Below are 14,947 nucleotides of genomic sequence, written 5' to 3'. Positions count from 1 at the left end.
GATAATATCAGGCTGTGGTAATCATATTACGGGATGTCGGGAAGTGTAAAGTGGAGACTTTGTTACACAACTTCAGAAGCCTCCACAAGTCCTCTGGTAGTCGACGAAGGCTCAACAAACATCCCAGGAGAAAGCTGAAGGTATGTGCTATAGGCATATGTAATTATAATATTCTAGGACTAGTAACTGATTTTTGGCAAATATTTAAAATAAGTCAGTCGGAGCACGAATATCCTTGTGGGATGTGCAAGGAGCGAAAAAACATCCCCGCGGTGTAGGGGTTAAAACCAGGTTGACAGGTTTGGAAGCAATGAACATGCACCTTCCTGTGATGGGAACTCCATGAGCACTGAAGGCTTGTGGCAGGCAGAATTTGAGAGTGGATTTAGGAGACTCACCCAATGCAGTCAAACTTCAAGTGGTGAATTTCGGAGGCAGGAAAATAAAGAAATCATTCAAAACATTAGTCCTATCTCAGAGGGCTAAGTGTTACAAAATTTTTGCAGTGGGGTGTATACCTATTATGCACATATTTTTACTTATATAACCTACTTTTCCTCTTGGTCCCATTACTTCTGTCCAGTTGTAATTACCAAGCCATGTATTGAAAGCACTGACACTGTTAAATTTTTTATTCAGCCTAGAAATGAATCTTCTCATAAAATCACACTTTGGTTAATTTATCATCCATCTAGTCAGCCATTCAACATCGATAATGAAATCTACAATCAAACTGCCGAAATATCTTGTATGCACAGCACTGTAATATTTGGTGATTTTAATTTACCAGTTCCACAATGGAGAGAAGTGCTATCCTCACACACAGGGTTAGACCTATATACAAACTTGCAGGAAAATTCTTTGTATCAATTTGTAAATTATCCTACACGTGGAGCTAACATCGTGGATCTTGTCTTAGGCACAGCAGAAAATGTAGTGGGTAATGTTATTGTAGGAGAAGAATTTAGTACGAGTGATCATTGCACAGTTACATTTAACATTATAATCAGTGAAGACAAGGTCAGGGCCAGTTGTGAGAAAGTTCCTGACTTTAAGAAGGCAGATTTTAAGAAATTAAAGTCAATTGCTGGTGCAAGTAACTGGCATCCTATTGCCGAAACTTTAGATATCAATGATGCATGGAAGTATGTTACAGAAACTCTCAACAGTGCTATCATGTTATGTATTCCAATGTGCAACGGAAGGCCTGCCAAAAATTCTAAACCCAAATGGTGGAACTCCGACATTAAACATTGTCTGGAAGCAAAAAATATTGCATATAAAAATTATAATACCACAAAGAGTGAAAGTGATAAAAATAAATATGATGCCCTTGGACGGAACCCAAAAAATTAATTAAATGCAATAAGAAAAACCTTGAGGCACATATTGCAAGCATCGGTAAGTCAAATACAAAAGAATTTTTCAGTACATAAAAAGCAAAAAGGTAATAACTCCTACAATCGGTCCCTTAACCACAGATAACGGAGAGCACACTGATGATGAAACTATGATGGCAAAAATTCTTAATACTTTCTTTGCGTCAGTATTTACAACAGAAAATATACATACGATTCCTGCTGTTTCCTCCATTCCTATAGAAGAGGACAACATAATCACCGACATTACAGTTAGTGGTCGCGAGGTACAACTTGCAATTAGCAAATGAAAAGAGAATAAAAACACTGGGACCGGACAAAATATCACGTGTTTTGAAGGAACTACAGAATGAAATATCTAAGCTTTAATTTGAACTTTTTAACTTATCACTTAAGAGCAGTAAGGTGCCACATGTATGGAAACTTGCTAATGTAACCCTAATATTCAAAAAAGGCAACAGAGCACACCCAGAAAACTACCGCCCAATTAGTTTAACATCGGTGATTTGCAAATTGCTTGAAACAATTATCAGAGATAAGTTTGTGAAACACTCAGAATAAACCTCATCAAAGATTCTCAACGTGGTTTTCGTAATAATCGCTCCTGCCTCACGATTCTGCTGGGCTTTATCAATGATATACTGAGCATGTATGACGACACTAAATCAGTTGATGTTGTTTACCTTGATTTTCAAAGGCCTTTGACAGTGTTCCACACAAAAGACTCCTTCAAAAGCTACAGGCACATGGTTTCAGCAGCAGTGTTCTCAGGTGGGTAGAAGATTGGCTCACCGGACGAAAGCAAAGAGTTGTAATAAATGGAAAGGACTCAGACTGGATAAACTTTACAAGTAGAGTGCCGCAGGGTTCATTTTACGTCCTATTCTTTTCTTAATATATACCAATGATATTGATGAAGGATTATGTTGTAAAATTTCCAAATTTTCTGACGATACTAAAATAAGTAACAAAGCAGATACAGCACTGCAAAGCCAGGCAATTCAGAGAGATCCTGATCGACTGCTTAATTGGGCCCATGTTTGGCAAATGGATTTCAATATTAATAAATGCAATGTGCTAAACATTGGCAGTAAAAATGTAAGAGCTAGTTATAGCATGAATAACGTCCAACTTGATAGGGTAAGCCATGAAAAAGACTTAGGAATTATAATAACAAACGATTTGAAACCAGGCAAACAATGCACAGAAGCTGTGAATAAAGCCAATAAATTGATTGAATTCATAGGTAGAGCATTTGAATATAAATCCGATAATATTGTCCTCACTTTGTATAATTCCTTGGTACCCCCACACTTGGAGTAATGCATTCAGTTTTGGTCACCGTATTATAAAAAGGATATGGAGAAGCTTGAAAAAGTGTAGCGAAGGATGACAAAGATGATACCTAGATTGAGAAATAAACCGTACGAGGAACGTTTAGAAGCCCTGATTTTATTTACCCTAACTAAATGGAGGTTACGAGGAGATCTAATTCAAGTATTCAAAATGTACAAAGGACATGATAACATGGCTCTTGATAAATACTTCACAGCTGATCACTCGAACTATACTAGAGGCAATGGGTATAAAATAATTGGCAAACGATTCCAGTCGCATGAAGCTACGCATTTCTTCTTCAATAGCATTGTAAATATATGGAATAAATTACCCTCCAATGTAGTAAGTTCTAATACAGTAATAACCTTTAAAGGTTGCCTCGATAAGTATTTGTCGGCTAACCCCCAGCTTAATATGTTTACGCCTGAATAAAACACTTGGGTGTATATATATATATATATATATATATATATATATATATATATATATATATATATATATATATATATATATATATATATATATATATTACTTTTCAGAGCCTGGATCAATTTATTGAATGAAAATATAGTATATGCACAGAATAGGATATGCACAGATAGCTCTGAGTTAACGGTCACTACCCATACTTTCGATCTGTGGCTGTGGATCACTGAGGGTCCCTGTTAGTTAAGAGACCACCACCGGGATTTTTTTAATGTACCAGGGGTCACTGCTTCAGGAGGAGACTTGTGCTTGTTCCGCATGGGAAAACTCCTAGTCTCAGTGGAATGGAGCTGGGGCCTGATTGACTGCTGCCTACCTTAATAGCACCAACCAAGGCTGCATCATCACCCCTGAACATCCACACTGTGCAATTTCCACACTGTGTTCACAGATGCCCCGTTAACTCAATGTCCCTGTACATGTTTTCATGCGTTATTTATTTTTCAATTATTCATTTTACTTTACTTCTGTCTCTTTCAGGTTATTTATACTTGTAGTTTATAGCTAAAGTATTATAGACTGTAACTTTTCCTTTTCAGTCTTTCCTATGAAATTTCCATGTCAGTTTTTCCATGCTGCATGGTGGTTTTTCTCACTTTTTCTTACCAGTTTTAACCAGAGGGTTTGGAGGTGGGGGGAGCCTTCTTGCTTTACTATCCTTATCCTTCAGCATGTGGAGTTAGATCTCGTAGTCATAGTCTACTCTGTAACAGATAGCCTTGAAAGGACCATAAGGTCTGTTGCTGTTCGCTTTCCTTTGTACTCCTTTGTACACTTATTCACCATGGACCTGCTTTTCCACGCTGAGTATGTCCCTACTATTAAATATATTATTTCTCCATTGCGGGTCTTACCTTCTGTCACATGGACCTATATTTCCCTTGTGAGGTTGACTTATTTATTCCAGACGAACTTACCTATCCCAGCGTGGATCGATTTTCCCCTCCTGAGGAACTTAGATATTCTTCCCCGAGTTTATTTTCTCCCTGAGAGGAATTAATCTGTTGCCCAGATGGAAGTATTTGTTTTCCATGGGATGATTTATTTATTCTGGCTATGGACCTATTTTTGCCATGGACTTATTATCCAAAACCCATCCACCCACCACCCAACTCACCCACCCTCCTCCATCACCCAGTGCAGTATGACTCAGCAGAAACAGGATGCATCAGCAAAATCCAGCAGCTACACAGGAAGGGAGGGAGCTATGAACGATCTCTCTCTCTCTCTCTCTCTCTCTCTCTCTCTCAGGGAACAATCTTGCGGGCATCTAGTCTTTGGTTCCTTCGTATCATTAAAAATTAAAAAATCGCTACAAACCCAGCTCATGGCACTCCTGCTTTGGTGCTGTCTCCTATTCGGTTTCGTAGTGAGTCTACAGTGTGGTTTATACTCTGAGTACAGAGAAGTATTTAGAATAGCATCAGAGAACTCGCTGCATCTTTTCTTTAAAAAAAATTATTACGAGTATTTAATAATTTTCTTTCTTATGTGAGTATGGCATTTTTGTAAAGACCTAGTTTACTTAAGAATCATAGATGATAAAAAATGGAAGAGGCCAAATAACTCGCTAAGGAAAAGGCGTCACATAACCTTCAAAACTATTAAAGTTTATGGTCCATAATCCTTTCTATATCACACTGACCTGGTGAGGTGGTGAAGTTCATCTGGCGTGAGGTGGAGCTTCTCGTAGGATGCCTTGACACAGTCCGGGGGTCCACCGAAGCTGCCACCACCAAGTCCACTCAGACTCACCACAGACCCCACACGCGGCACCTCGCACCCCTCGCTCTGCCACCGTAGGATGATTTCACAACATGAATTGTAAGTTTGTCAGGGTTAGCTTAAGTTGTCAGTTTGTTAGGTTAAGTAGTCACTGATCTGGCAAGGCTGGGTTAGGATAGGTTAGGTATAATTAGATTAGGATACTTTGTATGGTCTGGTAAAATTTGGTTATGTTTGGTTATTCTTTTGGGGTTATGTTAGATTAGCTTTGCATAGATTAGCTTTGCATAGATTAGCTTAGCTTAAACTAGTTTCGTAGTGTTTAGTTAAGTTATATTACGTAACGTAAGGTTAGTATGCGAAAGTTGGGTTAGAGTAGTCTGCCATGGGGTGATTGTGTTAGATTGTTGTGATGAAATGGGCGATAATGTAGAGATGAGAGATAAAGAGGGCAAGATGGCAGGAATGAGAAAAAAAAATGGAAAGGGAAGGAGAATTTCTGATGTATGGCTAAGGATTGGATGACAATAACAAAAGAGGAGAATGGACAAGGTTCACTGGTTATGAAAGCAAAGCCTGCAGAGAGAGAGAGAGAGAGAGAGAGACAGACAGACAGAGACAGAGACAGACAGACAGACAGACAGACAGAGACAGAGACAGAGAAACCATGACGAAGGTTAAGGAACAAGAAAGCCTTGGGAAGAAGGGAGGAAAATGAAAGAGATTAAGATGTGGAAGGAGGGAACAGAGGAGGGTGGTAAAAGGGATGGAAAATGAGGGGTAAAGAAATTAAATGAGTTGAAAGAAATGAGTCAGGTAAAAGAAATGAGGAGTGACAAAGTGAAATTAACGAAAAAATGAAAACGACGAGGATTGTGGAAGATGTGAATGTTACGGATGACAGTTGAAAATCATACGACAGGACAGGAAAAAAATTTGAAGGATGAGGAGAATGAAAGATACATAATGTGGAATCCCTAAAAAGGTTCATGAATTAGAAAAGAAAGAGCATGAAGGGAGGACTGGGGATTAAGAGGATGCTATGAGAGGAAGGAAACGAAAGCATTGGGAAGAATACGATGGGGGTGGGGGTGGGAGGTATACAGACACGTGGAAAACAGGATGGATGCAAAAATCAGTAAATGGTGATTTGGGGTTAATCGTAGGTATGCTGTAAAAACAAAATCACAAAAGAGAAAGTCAAAGCTCAGAGTGCAGAATTAATAGCAAACCTACAATCGGTTCACTCTTGTAACGAATATTTTGCAAGAAAGAGAAGACTTAGTAGAAATTATGATCTTTTCGTCTTTCTTTTTTTCAAAAAGAAACATATTAGTTAGGTTTTTTCCTAGAAGGACAGGGAGAGAAGAATCCTTACTCTTTTCTTGTCTCTTGTTCTTTCTGAAATATTTTATCTGAGTCCGCAATATATCTCCGGATACATATGTGTTTAAACTGCCTCCCGGTTATAAAACTGATCCAGCCCTCTCACCTTTGCACATCATGTGTCCCCTCACCTCTCACTTCATCTCTGTTCATCTTCCTGAATCGTCTGGACTCTCCCAAACCCACACATAAAAACCATGCCGCTCCTCTCCTCCCCCATCCTCTCACCTTTGTTTGGTGGTGGTGACCGTGGCATGGGGGATGCATGGGGCGACGCCAGAAAAGCAAGAGGAAGATGAGTCCATTCAGCAGGAGAAGCGTGACCCCAAGCCCGATGGTTACCAAAAGAGCCGTGGAATATTTCACATACTCATTGCCATCACCCACCTTAGCCGAGCTGCTGAGGAGAAAGACAGTTTATCTCCATTACAGCGTGATTGTCATTTTTATTTCATTCAAGCAGTACCGAGACGATGAGAGCATCACACGAGAGGTATCATGGACGTGAAATACTTGTTCGAACATCAATGGAGTATGGTCTCTGGTGCACACATGTGTTACCTAATTCCGCAGACCCGCCTGCAATAAAAATGTTGAAGAGTGATAATTTACACAAACATTATTGTACGCTCCTTGGTATGTCAAAATTTAATCATTTCATGCTTTCAATTATACCAAACGCAATATGACAAACAGCATCAACTGCCATCCATGCACTGCAAAAAGTGATGCATAATAACAGGTTGTGCCACCAAAGTTGTAATACCACCTTATATCAAGAAACTCCCACAAAACAGTCATGCACTATTTAGTCCCTTCACCTTACCCATTTCAGACCCGTAATCCCACACTTACCAGGCTGCATACGAGACTGAAATCTTGTATGTTGCATTCAGTTCTTAAGAGAATATTATTTTAGTCTCACGGAGAAGTGTGTGGTCAGTGAATTACGTGATGCACCACACCAGTTTAAAAAGATGGTTTTGGATTACCAATTGTTGAAACCATATAGCACACGTAACAAAGTACTTTTCCTGATGAGTATTTTACATTAGCTACGACTGTAAGTTCAGTTATTGCTGGCTCCGGTTATTCTTCCTTGTAAGGCAACTCATATCCTGTCAAACTCAATGATGATTAATTATATATAAACATTCAAGACTCCTACCACCGTCCAAAGATACATTGATATTAATTATTACAGGATGTTATATGAATCACAATATTTTATCACTATTATTAGAAAGCACTACAGTACATAAATAGACATCCATTTACTATATACACAAAGTATCTGACACATCCACTGGGAGTGTGGAATTGATGCCCCTGTAGAAAAGGTTGGCCAGGCTTGTAAGGCAACTCATATCCTGTCAAACTCAATGATGATTAATTATATATAAACATTCAAGACTCCTACCACCGTCCAAAGATACATTGATATTAATTATTACAGGATGTTATATGAATCACAATATTTTATCACTATTATTAGAAAGCACTACAGTACATAAATAGACATCCATTTACTATATACAAAAAGTATCTGACACATCCACTGGGAGTGTGGAATTGATGCCCCTGTAGAAAAGGTTGGCCAGGCTTGCCAGCCATGTGCAGGTATATTGTAATTATTCGCTGAGAAACTGTACCATGTCATGATGGACGACTATGGTGGTGGTGGCATACCTGAGTATGGTAGGCGAGAGTGGTAGTGTGGTGGTGTGGCGAAGTGCAGTGGGATGTGGTGAGGGCGTGGGTGCACTGGTTGTGGTTGGGGCAATGGTGGTGGTAACGTTGGCCTCTGAGTAGGGCAATGGTTCTCGGGGTTTCACCACACCGTAAAAGAGATGTGGGTCAGTGCTCACTTCCCACGAGTGTGGGTCAGGATGGTTGGATCGACCGGCTGCCTCTAACTCTGGTACCAGCCAGTTCCACAGTGCCAGCTGGTGCGCACGGTACTGTGACCCCACGCTTGGGGGGATACCTGTGAGCGCAAGTTTTTATACAATGTGGGAATTTGACAATATGCAGCACGAATGGATGTCCAGTAGTTGTACCAAAAATTATGTTAATAATTAATACATTACAAAACATTATGTAACACTAAACAACAACATGACAGTGACACAAGCTAGTCACTACTGGTAGGTAACCACTTACCGCTTTTCCAATCTCTCTCTCTCTCTCTCTCTCTCTCTCTCTCTCTCTCTCTCTCTCTCTCTCTCTCTCATGACAGCCATTGCCATAACTGGTGAGGATATGATTCTCGGGGATAATGAGGTCAGAGTGAAAATGAGGACTGGAATGAGAACGGAAACTTGGTCGACGAAGTGTTGAGGTCAGGTCAGGCAACAAATGAGGGTTCAGTAAATTGGAAAGACAGTGATTCAAGTAAATATTAAGTTACAGACGTCCTGGTCTGAAGGTGTGGAACATGTTCAGCGTCAGACTAGTATAGTTTACGTCAGGTTTGGTATGATGTTGCAAAGTTAGCTTAGGTTTATAATGGGTTAAGTCTGCTAGGTTAGGTTAAGTTAGATTGAACTGACCTATCCTGAGGAACTTCCTGGTGTCGGGTGAGTAGCGAGGCCAGGCAACGGCGGCAAACCCTGGCGACGGCGACTCCCTCGGTAGGTTGGGGTCACTGTGGGAAGAAAGAGTATTGGTTACCCATTACACGGGATCTTTGGCTCTGCATCTACGGTACGACCACTTTACATAACCTTCCCTAACCCTTGCTAAACTAAACCCGAATATCTTAACCTAACAGAGTTTCCTCCTAGCAGACTAAGCTGACCTATCAGTACTAACAACCAATTCTAACATATCAAACCCTAAAATATCCTAACATAACACATCCTGATCTAACCCTAATAACCTAATCTACCTTAACCTAACCTAACCTAACTGACCTCACCTAATTTAATCATAACTGCTTACCAAAACCAGATCAAATATTATCTAGCCTATCCTAAGCTGGCTATGTCTAACTTAACGCTATCAGTATGACCTAACCTAACCTAATGTTGGTGACGAAGCTTCCCACGAGATCAGGGCAAATTCACTACCGTATAATTAAAACCATAGGGGTATTTGCCTTCTTAGTGTGACTGGAAAAATATATGGTAGAATACTCATTGACAGGGTTAGGCATCTGACAGAGGAGCTAGTTGGAGTAGAACAAGGGGGATTTAGGAAGGCAAAAGGGTGTGTAGATCTGATATTTGTTCTAAGATGTTAAGTGGAGAAGTATCTAGAGAAGGGAAAGAAAGTGTATGCTGCCTTCATGGACTTGGAGAAAGTTTATGACAGAATAGATAGGCAAGGTATGTGAAAGGTATTAAGAACATATGGAGTGGAGGGGAAATTGCTGAGTGATGTGAAGAGTATATACGAAGGAGCTAGAGGGCTACGGTGCGAGTGGATGGTGAGCTGAGTGAGTTCTTTGATCTCAATGTGGGACTGAATCAGGGTTGTGTGACGTCTCCATGGCTGTTTAATATATACATGGATGGGGTTGTAAAGGAGGTGCAAGGTAGGGCAGTGGATGTGGGGGTGGCTCTAATGAATGAGGGTGAGATAAGGAAGAATCCGGTGTTTCTGGTTGTTGATGATACAGTATTGTTGTGTGAAGATGAATGGGAGTTGCAAGGTTTGGTGAATGAATTTGGGACAGTGTGTAGGAAGAGGAGTATGAAAGTTACTGTAAATAAGAATAAAATTATGGTGTTTGAGAGGAATGAAGCCACAGAATGTACAGTGAGGTTGGATGGTGAGGATATGGAGAATATGAGTGCTTTCAAGTACTTGGGTAGTGATGAGTAAGGATGGAACTTCGGGGGATGAACTGCGTGAAAGGGTACAGCAGGGAAGGAAGGTTGTTGGTTCACTGAAAGCAGTGATGAGAAATAGGGGGGTGAGTATGGACTTTAAGAAGTCACTGCATGATAGTATTGTGATCCCTACCCTGATATATGGAAGCGAGGCGTGGACCTTGCAAGAGGGGAACAAGTCAAGAGTGAGAGTAATGGAATGAGTTACTTGAGAGGAGCATGTGGAGTGACATGGAGGGACAGGTTGACGAATGAAGAAGTGAAGGAACGCTGTGGAGTGGATGTGAATGTGGCTGAGAAAATTAGGAGAAATACACTGAGGTGGTGTGGACATGTGGAAAGAATGGAGAATGACTGACTAAGAGGGTGTATGTAGGTGAGGTGGAGGGAGGGAGAGGGAGGAGTAGACCGAGGATGAGGTGGAGGGATGGAGTTGAGAGGTATATGAGGGAGGGGGGAGTGAGCTGGGGGGAGGGCAGTCATATGGTGGTGACAGAGCAACTTAGAGGCGTTTTGTCTGCGGCCACCCTTTGCGGGATTAGGGCATCGGGCTGTAGATAGATAGATAGATAATTAAAACCGAGAAGGTAATGGGGTAGGCAGGCCTCAAATTATCTAACAGTCAGATTATCAATGTATGATGAAAATTAAAGTGTATCTAACATTACTGAGTTGCTAAATGTGCTTTGTTGCGTTGCATGCAGGCTTGCCTTATTTGATGCTCTTATTTTATTTCTGCCCATAAGACGCTGAGGGTATGAATACAACTATCCTGTCCTAGTCCGGGCAATACGGCCGTTACACTTGCAGCGGGTAAGGGTGTATTAAGGTATATAATTCCTGCAAGCATCCAAATAATTTTCGTTAACTGAAAAAATCTTAATAGTCATAGGGTAAAAACCCATTTTGACAAACCACACAGTAATCACGGCATTTGCCCAGGCTTATACCAGACAATTTGCTTAGCCGAAGGAAATTCAAGAAGTGAATGTTAGGTGGCCTTTGACAAGCTAATGCCAGGTGAGGTTTGAAAGGGACATGGTGTTATATAGACTGCCCCATTCACAACGACATCGTCTTTTCCACTGATGAGACTGAAGAAATAAGAAACTCGCGGTCACTTATGAAATCCAATGACTGCGGTGTGTTTCTCAGAGGGGAGTAATTTCGTGTGACGTAAGCTTGAAAAATGCAAAGCTTTTCAGTCTTGGACAAACGCCGACAGGGACAGTTTATAACCAATTCCATTCGGACGATGTATAATTTCATGTCTTCCTTGCTGTATCCACACGATATTATGAAGTTCAAGGAAGGCTGTTCACGTTATGGGGTGTATAAATGACTTTCAGTAGCGAATTCACTACTAGAGGTTCTGTTAAATAAAATCGATGGATGTTAGTATGAAAATAATGAAAAATATAACTTTGGAATAAAGCAGTTAACTCTTTCCATTGTGGTCTGCTTCTGTGGGATGAATTAATAAGAAATATAAAATTTAGTATTATGCACGTAGATAGTTAACCTTGCAATCTACAATTTGCTTCAGATCAGCGAAATCATGTGGCAACTATATAATATGGCAGCCATTTACAGAATGTAATGTTTCCCTGACTATAATTAGTATACGAACGGTCATATAATTCTGTATTTAATTATTCCCGCTACCAGGAACTTATTAAGCTAAGGGAAGCCCTCCAGTAATGAAGTTAATAACGAGTATTATGATCTAATCAAAGGTAATGGAAGACAGCCAGAGTAATCAATAGTCGTCTCAGCTAACCCAATTCATCCTAACTACCTAGTAACCGTGTCTAACAGGATAACGAGCTTCATTTTAGCCTCTAATATGACACACAATTTAATTACAGTGAATTACAGGAGCCTGAGTGTATCGTTAATGTCACTCTTAATACTTTCATACCAACGGCAACTCCAGCTTCTTATTTCAGCTGACGAGAGATTTTTTTTTTTTTTATACATATGAGAGTTAGCTACGGGAGCCCAAGTGTTAATCTTTTTACTGTTTAACTTCCTGCGATCGTGGTAATTCCAGCATTGAATATAACACGAAGCCAGACGAAATCCTGAGGCTGAGAGTGAGTGGTAACAGCCTAGGAGTGTACAGCATTACCTAAGGCATTCAAGGAGATGATAACTCAGGTGGGGCTCAAACAGTGACCGGAACAGTTGGCCACACACATACACACACACACACACACACACACACACACACACACACACACACACACACACACGCACGCACGCACACACACACACGCACACACACACACACACACACACACACACACACACACACACACACACACACACAACACTGCTCTTAACTTAATCCAACACCCATTTTTGCCCTTCAGTTTTCTTCATATTTAGGCCTACTCTTTCATAACTCACAAATCGCCATTAATAAATTAATCAACATACAATTGTTTGCGAATACTATGGTACATTAATGATTGCGGCTAAACGAAACACAAATAAAAAAATCATACTAAATCTTCTCAGCCCCGTGGGTCCTTCAGGTATTATCTTGTTGCAAATGACTGGCTGAAGAAATAAACGCGAGGTAACATTTTAAACCATTTATAAGTAGAAACAAGAAGGAACACCCAGGAGACGCAACATCCGAGCCTTTGAATCGCTTTAAGACCAAACATTTGACCCTGCCATGTGCCCTTGACCTTGACTGACAGCTCTTAAAACTGAATTAATTAATCTCACTGTGCGTTCGGTCAAACTCAAAACAAGAAGTGGCTACAATGACCTTGCCTAAGTCTTGGCTATTACATTTCTTATTCTTCATCATTTCTCATTTCAGATGGGGTTGCTGTGTTTACCGAGTCCTCTCCACTTTACTCTGTCATGAACCATTTCCTGTTCCAGACTTTTTTCCCTCATGTCTTATCCTGTAGTACCCAACCATCTCTTTTTCGGCCTTCCTTTTCTTCTCGTCCGCGGCACATCCGTCTATATTCTTTGTTCATCGTCCAACGTAGGAGTAATCTTCCTCTCGCCTCATCACGTGCCCAAAATCATCTAATCCTCGTTTCCTGTATTTTCTTTAATGTCTCTGTCATTTTAACTGTGACTCTGATAAACGCATTTCTAATCTTGCCCATCTTTGTCACACCACACATCCATTTTGACATTCTCATTTTAGGCTCGATAGGTACCGTGTTCATTTTATAAAACATAGCTGGCCTGACTGTGGTCTTATAGAATTTTTCTTCAAGTTTTAAAGGGATTTTCCTGTCGCTCATAAAGCTAGTAGCTTCTCTCCAATTTATCCATTCAGCTTGTATTTGGCCATCAACTTCTTTCTCCGATTCCCCACTTTTCTCTACGATTGATCCCAGGTATTACAATTTACTTTTATTTCTAATTATGTCTTCATCAAGCCTTACTTTCATACCATCTTCTCCCAAACTATAACAAATATACTTTCTTAATCCTACTTATTTTCATACAGCTGAATTCCAACACCACTCTCCAATCTTCCAATTTTCCTTTTAACTCCTCCCTTAACTTAGCACATAACACAATATCGTCCGTACACAGCATGCAGGATGTTCCTCTCTCACTTATTTTACCAGTACATCTTTTACAATGTTAATTAAAAAGGCCTCAATGCTGAGCCCTGATGCTGTCCAGCACTGGCTTCAAAACTGTCTGTCAGACCCACGTTGTTTCTGACTCTTGTTGCACATTCCTATATATTTCCTGTATGAGAATGACACACGTCTCTGAAGCCTTCCTTCTCCTTAAGCTTCTCCACACCTCCTGCCGTTGTACTCGGTCGTAAGCCTTCTCTGGATCATCGAGCACCATATGCAGCGCCTTCTGACCTTCACCTTTCCATGAGTTGTCGAAGACAAAATATCTCGTCCGTGGAACTCCTCCTTTTCATGAAAGCGAACTGTTCCTCTGCAATGTTCATTTCCTCCCCTAGCCATTTATCCAAAATTATTTGATATAATTTGGGACCCAATCTTTATATATGTCGATATTTGCCACACTATTGCATATTACCTTTTCCATTAAAGAGGGTATCCATGCACTTTCTCGCCAGTCGTCCAGTGATTATTATTGTTCATATAGCCCCTTCAACAAAGTCCAAATCCCCTCCCCTCCTGGAGCTTTCCGCGTTTCTGCCCAACCTTGTCACTTTTTGTATTTCTTTGGAGGCAATTTCCACTTTATTCCTCATAACTCTCCTGGCCAGTTATTAAATGGGTAGTCGTCCATCCTGAGACACGTCGTTCAGTTTCTTCAGTACCGATTTCTTTCTTCAAAATATTATTTCCATCGCCTTAGAAAATGTTCATTTCTTATTACAGTTTCATCAGCATTCTTATCTGTTTTACGCGTTAATCTTTCACACTTTTATATCTTGTCTTTGCAAGTCTGGATATCTTCTTTTGTCCTTCTTTGGTATCTTTTCTTCATACACCTTTGCTTCTGCCTGTACAACAGCTTTCTTAGTTTTTATTTTTATTATTCTACAATTTCCCTATCACCAGTCTTGAATCTTCCCATTTTCTCCTTATTATTGTATTTATTTTATGTACATTATGCACTTCATCAGTTCGCAACAAACACTCTTTTCCAGATCTCTCCTGTTTGTCTTTAAGTCTTTCTTATCCATATCTCGTGATTAGATTCGCATCGTGACGTCACCATTTCTGCACACCGTTTGTCTCCGCAGGCGATTTATTTATCAGTCGCTGTATAATTAACCTTCAGTACTGCTCATCCTTCAGTGTGAACATTTTATTTTCT

At 40.2% G+C, this 14,947-nt stretch overlaps 1 protein-coding gene across 1 annotated transcript in view; it reads right to left on the bottom strand.

The window, feature by feature from the left end:
- LOC145401243 (neuroligin-4, X-linked-like) overlaps nucleotides 1-14,947 on the bottom strand; it is a 69,354-nt gene that overhangs the window by 16,500 nt on the left and 37,907 nt on the right. Inside the window, exons 6-9 of the mRNA XM_080273579.1 lie at nucleotides 8,867-8,961; nucleotides 8,004-8,301; nucleotides 6,543-6,714; nucleotides 4,849-4,988 (exon numbers count right to left, since the gene is read on the bottom strand). Coding sequence (XP_080129705.1) covers nucleotides 4,849-4,988; nucleotides 6,543-6,714; nucleotides 8,004-8,301; nucleotides 8,867-8,961 — 705 coding nt within the window. The remainder of the gene's footprint in view (nucleotides 1-4,848; nucleotides 4,989-6,542; nucleotides 6,715-8,003; nucleotides 8,302-8,866; nucleotides 8,962-14,947) is intronic.

The sequence above is a fragment of the Coenobita brevimanus genome, chromosome 55 (assembly GCF_032717465.1).
Source record: "Coenobita brevimanus isolate Jiangsu-jjx chromosome 55, ASM3271746v2, whole genome shotgun sequence".
Classification (NCBI taxonomy): domain Eukaryota; kingdom Metazoa; phylum Arthropoda; class Malacostraca; order Decapoda; family Coenobitidae; genus Coenobita; species Coenobita brevimanus.
This window is presented reverse-complemented; position numbering and strand designations above follow the sequence as displayed.